This window comes from Balaenoptera acutorostrata, chromosome X (assembly GCF_949987535.1).
Source record: "Balaenoptera acutorostrata chromosome X, mBalAcu1.1, whole genome shotgun sequence".
NCBI classification, from domain to species: Eukaryota; Metazoa; Chordata; class Mammalia; order Artiodactyla; family Balaenopteridae; genus Balaenoptera; species Balaenoptera acutorostrata.
In genome coordinates, this window is record NC_080085.1 from 131,288,976 (window position 1) to 131,296,799 (window position 7,824).

Here is a 7,824-nt window from a genome sequence, read left to right on the forward strand (position 1 = left end):
GGGGGCTCCGGCTCCCGGGTGGGTGAGGGCAAGGGGGTGGGCTCTGCGTCTGGGGTGCGTGAGGCGAGAGCCCCTGGCTCTGAGGGTGCTCGGGGGAGGACTCCCTGGTATGGGGAGGTGAGAGAGGCAGTCTGATCTCTTACGCATGGGGGGGCGCCCGGCTTGCAGGGCCCAGAGCGGAACGCCAGCAGGTGGTGGGTGGGGGAGGGTGTATGGGGGGATGTAGTGGGGGAGGGTGCGGGGAGGAGCCGCCTGGCCACGAGGGGCGTAAGTGATGCTGAGAGGGGCAGGCGCTGGGGCTGCTGTGATCCGGTGGAGGCTGTTGGCCATGGCAGATGGATTTGTGGGGGTCCAGGGAGGGGCTCTGGCCCCCTGCATGAGGCATCGAGAAGCTCCAGGTCGCACTGGAGGCCATAGGGCGCGATGAGCGCTTGCAGTACTTCCTGACATCCTGGCCGCGGAGAGACTGGGGAGCGGGTATAAGGGGCGGTGTCTCAGGTGGGCGGAGGGAAGGATCCCAGGTCCTGCGTGGAATCAAGGTGAGGGCCCTGAGGGAGGACTGAGGGGAGCCCACAGAAACCCATGCGTGTGGTCAGCCCTGGGCAACAGCGGGGCGGGATGACCCCAGGCAGCATTTCCTGACATCCGGGTCCCAGAGAGAGTGCGGATTTGGGGTAAGGGGCAGGGCTTCAGGTGGGCAAAGGGGGGTATCCGAGGTCCTGCCGGGCGTCAAGGTGAGGACCCTGTGGGAGGACAGAGGGGACCTCAGAGGAGCTCGCCCATGCTGTCAGCCCTGGGAGGTCCCGGGCAGGGCTGACTTGACGTTGCAGGCTCTCACCTCTGCCACGTGGTTGGGGATGGAGGCGTCTAAGGATGTGAGGACCTTGGTCTGAGGGGAAACATCAGGTCAGCAGAGGGAGGAGTCCCAGGATCTGCCGGGGTCAAGGTGTGGACCCCGGGAGAGGACTGAGGAGAGCCCAATCCCCGGAACAATGGGGGGCCCACAGAGTCCGGCCCACCCCTCCTACCAGCACCGAGGGGCCCAGGGCTGTGGCACAACCTACACCCGAGGTGCGCCCTCCATTCCCCTTACAGGGGCTCCAGGAACCGGGAGGCGAAGGCCCAGGTCTGAGGCACGTGTCCTCAGGCCACAGAGCAGAGGAGGCCCAGGCAGCGCCAGGAGTCAAGGTGAGGTGTGTGCCCTGAGTGTGCACCCAGGGGCTCCCCGTCCCAGAACAGAGGGGACCCCACAAGGCCCAAGTCACCGCACCTCCCCACAGCCCTCTCAGCCCCGGTCGGTACCTGGGGCTGTGCTGGCTGCACCCTGAGGGGCCACGTCGCTTCCTTCTTCAGGTTGGCAGGGGACAGGCCGCCCAGGAGGAGCGCCCCTGTGATGCCCGAGGGAACCCCTCCAGGCGAGCCCTGTAAGTGGCCTTTGTCAGAGCTGCCCAGGGTGCGTTTCTCCGCCGAGGCCGCTCACACCCCCTCTCTCCCCCAGGTCCGTGGTCCCCACCTGTCACCCCTGCCCAGACTCCCGTCGGCGGCCCGACCCCAGTCATCAGGGCCCTGGTCGAGATGAGCGAGCTGCGCCAGCCTGAGGCTGACCTTCAGGCCCCAGTCCAGGCCCAGGGCCCCGTGGAGGCGCAGGTGTTCGGGGCTGCGGGCGAGGAGGCCGCCTCCCCCTCGTCCTCCTCCTCCCCCGTCGCCCCCTCCTTCTCCGCCTATGCCGAGTCCTTGCCCCAGGAGGCACTTACTGTGCTGATGGCTGACCTGGTGGCGTTCCTGCTCCTCAAGTATCGCACCAAGGAGCCGATCTGCAAGGCGGAGATGCTGAATATGGTCCTCGGCGACCATCGGGACCACTTCCCCGTGGTCTTCAGCCAAGCTTGCGAGTGCATGCAGCTGGTGTTTGGCGTGGACGTGAAGGAGGTGGACCCCCGCGAGTGCACCTACGTCCTGGTCCCCACCCTGGGCCTCACCTGTGATGCAGTGCTGAGCGATGGGCAGAGGCCCAAGGCCGGCCTCCTGGTGCTGATTCTGGGCCAGATCGCCCTGTACGGTGACCGCACCCCTGAGGAGGATGTCTGGGAATTGCTCAGCATCATGGAGGTGTATGTAGGGGAGCAGCACTGCATCTATGGAGAGCCCAGGGAGCTCCTCACCGAAGTGTGGGTGCAGGAGGGCTACCTGGAGTACCGGCAGGTGCCCCACAGCGACCCCACCCGCTACGAGTTCCTGTGGGGTCCCCGGGCCTACGTGGAGACCAGCAAGTGGCAGGTCCTGGAGCATCTGCTCAGGGTCAATGGATGGGATCTCAGGTCCTTCCTATCCCTGTGTGCAGAGGGTGTGAGCGATGAGGAAGAGGGGGCCTGAGCCAGAGCAGCAGCCAGGCTCCTTCCAGGCCCAAGTTCACTGGTAGGAAGTGAGGTTGGTCCTTCACTCTGAGTTTGAAGAGAGAGCGGTCGAGTTTCCAAGTAGCGAGGGCCCCTGCGAGTGGGGGGAACATGGTGTGTAGCATCTTTGGGTTCCTGTTGTGTATGTTGACATGGAATATCATCTGTTTTCTTTAGGAATTTTTCAAATGTTATTCGTTTTAATGGAAGACTAAACAAGCTACAGTGTCTAACTTTGTGAATGACTTTGATTAGAATGTGTTTATAATTACCCAGTTTAAGTACAAGAGTTTTGCTGTTTTGTAAAAGAGATTGGGAAATCTCCCATTCCATTTTGTGACCCTGAGGCAGATAACATGGAATTGGAATCAGAACTGCTCTGGAAGTGTGAAAGTACTTAGCAGTAATATAGATGGGGGAAGAATTAGAAAAATAAAAGTAATCGTAGTGAGTTTTTGCTTCTTATCCTTCTTGTCTGTCATTCTGTAAAACTAAGCTATCTCTGTTTAGTTGGATTTGCACGGTGATTTACGAAAGCATGAAAAACTTGATTTGAGTAAGTAAGCCCCCTGCTCTCTGGCTTATTTATTCGGCAGCCCTCCACGGAGCCTCTGCTCTCTGGAAGGGCCTGTGTTAGTAGCGGGAATGCTAGGAAAAGCAGGACACACCCACACCTAGGGGGATGGTCTAGGAGCCGCAGTCACATGAGGAAGGTGGTGAGACGTCCCCCAAGTCCCACAGAACAAGTCAACATGGGACGAGGCGGTGGGGCTCCAGGAGCGGGCCCTGGAGTGTAAGTGCCCCGAGCCAGGGCAGTTTGGGCCTTTGGGAAGCGGGGCTTCCTTCTGTGGGAGGTGATGGTGATGAAGCTGCATGTTCTCTGACATGACCGGGACAAGAAACCGCCCAACCAAAGGCCAGAGGAGAGAGGGGAAGGGTCTGTGATCCAAACAATATGAGAAATAACTGCCAGTCATCAACGTTCCCACAGACGCCAGGTCCTGTGAGCTGCTTTACGAAGCTCACGCGCATCCCTGCAGCCCCTACAAGACACGGCTCGTCACACCCACTCGCTTCACAGGTGAAGAACCTGAGGCCACGGGGCTTGGGAATCTTCCCAGGGTCACGTGCTGCTAAGTGACGGGGTGGGGACCAGAGCCCTGGTCTGACTTCCTCTCGAGCCCACGCTGCTCCCACCCACCCCCGGCCCGTGGCCGACCTTCTGACTGGCGACTCATTGCTCTTCTCGGTGCTACACGGTGTCTTTCAGTTGACGAAAAGCAGGCCCAAGAAAGGAAGGTGCCGAGGAGAAGCAGAGGCGGTGCGGGGCTGGTCTGTGGTTTGCTGAGACCCGCCGCTGCCAGGCGCCGGCATTTCTGTCCAGTGCCGGCTCCTTCCCGCGTGACGGCGCCCCGTCCCTGCTCCTGCCCTGGGGCCCTCCTGCCCAACGGGAGCCCGGCCTGCTGAGCTGCTCATGGCTGAGCCACGGGCAGGGAGGGACTGAGACTGCCTGGGACTGACTGTAAGGCCCCAGTGCCTACCGGGACAAGGCCCCTCCAGGAGCCTCCTCAGATACTGGAGGGAAGTGAACGCTGGCAGACACCCCGAGACCCTGGCGGCAGCGAGGGAGGGGAGCGGCTGGAGGGCCTCTGGGCTGGGGGCATCAGGGCGCGGAAGCCAAGGGCAGGGGCCGCAGGGCGAGGCTGGGAAAGGCAGGCCTTGGACGTCACCAGGGCTTGTGCCCGCCCAACTGAAGGGTCCCGAGACCCGGCTGAGAAAGACCCCCACGGTGCACACAAACCCACTGCCGGGGCCTGGCTGGCACCTGGGAGGGAGGGGGACCAGGAAGGAGGCAGCTCCTACGGGACCCAGGGGGCGAGGGAGGGCCCGAGGAGGGCGGCAGCAGGCAAGGCCACACAGGCGGGCCCGCCCAAGGAGGCCCCAGCCTTCGGGCCCCTTCCGAGGGGCCACCGACGGCCTCCACCGAAATTCGCAGCCTCCGAGGTCACGTCCCTACAGGAGGAACTGACCTGAAAGAATGCTTTGTAAACCACTTTAGAAGCGTAAAGACCAGGGAGCAGGCCCGAATCTAGGCCTGGGAGCTCCATCCAGGATGCCAGTCCTTAGGCTGAAAGGCACCTCGGGAGGTCCTCTTCCACACCCTCTTAGCTCTCCCCTTTCAGAAATAGGGCAGTGGCGCTCACAGAGGGCAGATGACCCTGCTTAGTGGCAGAGCTGGGACAGGGACCTCGGATCCTCGCAGACGGGCCTCTCCAAGGTGCCACTCTGTCCCCTCCACGGTGGCTATGAAGGACAAAGTCGCCCACAACGGACAGAGAACGCGCATCGCCAAACCCACCATCCTATCCTCCCACCTGCGGTGAAGACGGACGACTCTCATTCGGGTTTCGGTGCGTCTGACACCCAGACCCTCATCTATTTCCAAATGCACGTGGACAGGGGCTTCCTCCAGTCGCGTCTAGGTCAGCAAGTAGGAAATTTCCTTGAGAGTGAGTCCGTGTCACTTAGGCCCGTTCAAACGCGTGTAAGCTGAAAGCAAACAAAATCATTCTATGTATCCTCAAGGTAACAGCGAGACAGGGCCCCGGGGGTGGAGGTGGAGGGGGGCAGGGGCGGGCGTGGGGAAGGAGAGCAGGGCTGGCCTGGGAGCGCACCAGTGAAATGCTCGCTTTCAATGGGACAGGCTACACGCTGAAGCCCCAAATCAAGTCCTTCAAAGGGCAAGTACCCACAGAGACCCAAGGTGGACGTGGGAGGCCAGGATCGGGGGCAGCAGAAACCAAACCACCCCACTGCGGAAAGGAAACAGGGCTTTCGAGGCAGCCTCCAGGGAGGCTGGATCCGACGGTCTGGGACGGCGATGGGAAAAGGACACACGCAGGTGTTCCAAAAGTGAGCACTCTTGGGCCACGAGAAGGGCTTCTACGGGAAGAAATGGACGCTGAAGACAATCCCTCTGTGATCCGCACAGGGATGAGTTCTGGGGGCAGGCAGGGGAGAGAAAGGCTGCAGTCCCAGCACAGATGCTGGATGGGGGGCTGCCGCGCCCATGACCGTGGGGGGAGCACAGAGAACCGCACACCGTCCCCTCGGGGCTCCTCACCAGCCTCCGGACTTTGGCAACCTGTTTTAAGAAACGTTTAGTTTTAGCTGAAGAGGCCTGAGCAGTGGCAGGTGATTTAGGGAAACGCTTGCTTTGATGATTAGATCATATTACCTGTTGGAGTTACGTGTTTGTCACTTTTTCATCCTCATTCATAGTGAGTAATACATTTTACATGTCTGTGCAGTGCAGTGTGTGTCCTATGTATATATATATAACATGTGTGTAGAATATATGTGCCTATATACACATGCATCGCCATACCACATGTATGTATAGGGAACGCGTCATGTATGTTCCAGTACCCAGACTGAGGTCATCCACGGGGCCCTGAAGGGCACAGACACTCACGCCCCGTGGGGGTGCTGAGAGTCCTCCAGCCCGGCGGTCCCCGTGCTTTGAATGCAGGCTTGCCGCCTGCCTCACAGCCAGTCTGCCCGGGGAAGTGAGCCTGCAGGAGAAGGTGGGGCCACCACGCCGCCGGGAGAGAAGGGAGCAGAGTGGGCAGTGGAAGGAGAGAGCAGGGCCCAAGCCTGCGCAGAAGAGCCGCCTGCCGAGGGCCGTGCCTCGGACCCCCACGTCCAGGACCCTTCTCCATCCTCACACCCTCAGTCCTAGACCCTCACCCTCCTCCCTGGCCCTCGTGTCCATTTCACGAGAGATGGTGACCTGATGGGGCTGGGGAGGCCACGTGGGCAGAATCCAGTGTCAGGCTCTCATGGGCACTAATGCCTGGCTTCCCTGTGTTTTCTCCATTATGTGGCCTGAGGCATCAGGTAGTAGGACCCCGTGGAGGACAGCTGAATCCCCCTTGACTGTTGGGGAGACAAGTCAGGCCAGTGCAGGGACGGGGCTTTGCACGTACACAAAGCTCAGCTTGAATAAGAGTCCTTCTAGTGATAAGCTGATCAAATCATGGAGACTCCCTATGCCTCGATTTCTCCGTCTGTAAAATGGGCCTCGTAATAGTACAAGGCAAAAGCATTGGCGTGGGCTTCCCCATGATGTGACCTGTTTGTAAAAGGCCTGGGCCAAATGAAGTGGTCGGTGGATGTAGCTCTTGTTACTGAGTGTGTAAGAAAGACGCGCCCTCCCCCACGTTGTGAAGATTCCAAACCAGTACGTGTCTTCTGATCCCCGCATACGTGGATTAGTGCAGTTTTCCTTTTCTCGTGAAAATTTGTTATCAGAATGCTTGGATTCGCCTTACTCTTTTTCTCGCTTGTCCCTGTTCAAGGTGAGGCTATTCATTTGAGGTGTTGCTTCCATTTGAACACAGGTGTTTGCAGCTTTAACTCCCAAGTGCCTCTTTGGCCGCGTGCCGTAAGTCCTGGGGGCGTTGGTATGTGTTTTCTTCATTTCAAAGTATTTTCTAATTTCCCTTGTGATGTCTTGTGTGTTCCCTGGGCTATTGTCACGGACTGAACTGCGTCCCCCCAAATTTTGCATGTTGAAGCCCCAACCCCCAGAACCTCACAATGTCACTGTGACGGGAGTTAGTGGTTCTCAGGTTGACGTGAGGCCATTGGGATGAGGTCTAAAGCAAGATGGCTGGCGCCCTTGAGGGAAGAGCAGATCAGCACATGCAAGGAGAGAAGGCAGGGCCTGGGGGTGCGTGCACAGAGGGTGACCACGTGAGGGGCGGTTAGAGCACGGCCACCTGCAACCAAGGAGACCGGCCGCAGTACGAGCCACCCCTGCTGGACCCTCCCTCTCGGCCTCCCGGGCCCCACCACCGTTGAGAATCTGTGTCTGCTGTTTCAGCCCCTCATCCTGTGCTGTTGCGTTTGGCATCGTCCCAGACTAATGCTGTTATTTGGGGAGGCCTGGCACAATTTCCCTCTCTTTGCAGATTTCCCAAGTTTCCTTCTGTTATTGATGTCTAATTTCACTCTATTTTGGCCAGAGAACATACTTTGTATGATTTCAGTCCTTTTGTTTGTATCCCCTTAAGTCTACTGAGGGATGCTGTGTGGCTTAACGTGTGGACTATCTGGTGAGGGAAGGCCTCTCCTCCTGGCTCGCAGAGAGCCGGTTTTCTCTTGGTCTCTCACTTGGCTGCTTCTGTGCACAGGTTGGGGGGGGACGGGAGGGAGGGAGGGAGAGAGAGAGAGAGGGAAAGAGGGAGGGAGGGAGAGAGAGGGAGGGAGGGGAAGGGAGAGGGAAGGAGGGCAAGAGAGAAAGGGGGGAGGGAGGGAGATACAGGGAAGGGAGAGAGATAGAGAGGGGCAGGGAAGGACAGAGAGAGGGGGAGGGAGAGAGAGAAAGGGGGGGCGAGGGAGGGAAAAAGAGAGGGGTAGGAAGGTA

General features: G+C 59.4%; 1 protein-coding gene across 2 annotated transcripts; it reads left to right on the plus strand.

The window, feature by feature from the left end:
* The first annotated feature begins 922 nt into the window (after positions 1–922).
* On the plus strand, positions 923–2,861 carry LOC130706440 (melanoma-associated antigen 10-like). 2 transcript variants are annotated; one of them, XM_057538492.1, is made up of 2 exons: positions 923–1,188; positions 1,499–2,861. In XM_057538492.1, exons 1-2 carry the CDS (start codon positions 993–995, stop codon positions 2,371–2,373), a joined length of 1,071 nt encoding a protein of 356 aa, XP_057394475.1. In that variant the 5' UTR covers positions 923–992; the 3' UTR covers positions 2,374–2,861. The 2 variants fall into 2 exon arrangements, with proteins under 2 accessions (XP_057394475.1, XP_057394476.1); XM_057538493.1 differs by lacking the exon at positions 923–1,188 and adding an exon at positions 1,363–1,424.
* The last annotated feature ends 4,963 nt before the right edge of the window (positions 2,862–7,824 follow it).

What these genes read in the sequence shown, in the direction of transcription:
- LOC130706440 (XM_057538492.1), top strand. Translation starts at nt 993, where the DNA reads ATGGGGGGCCCACAGAGTCCGGCCCACCCCTCCTACCAGCACCGAGGG. An exon ending in AGGCAGCGCCAGGAGTCAAG is followed by an intron (nt 1,189 to 1,498) that starts GTGAGGTGTGTG and finishes TCTCTCCCCCAG; the next exon opens with GTCCGTGGTCCCCACCTGTC.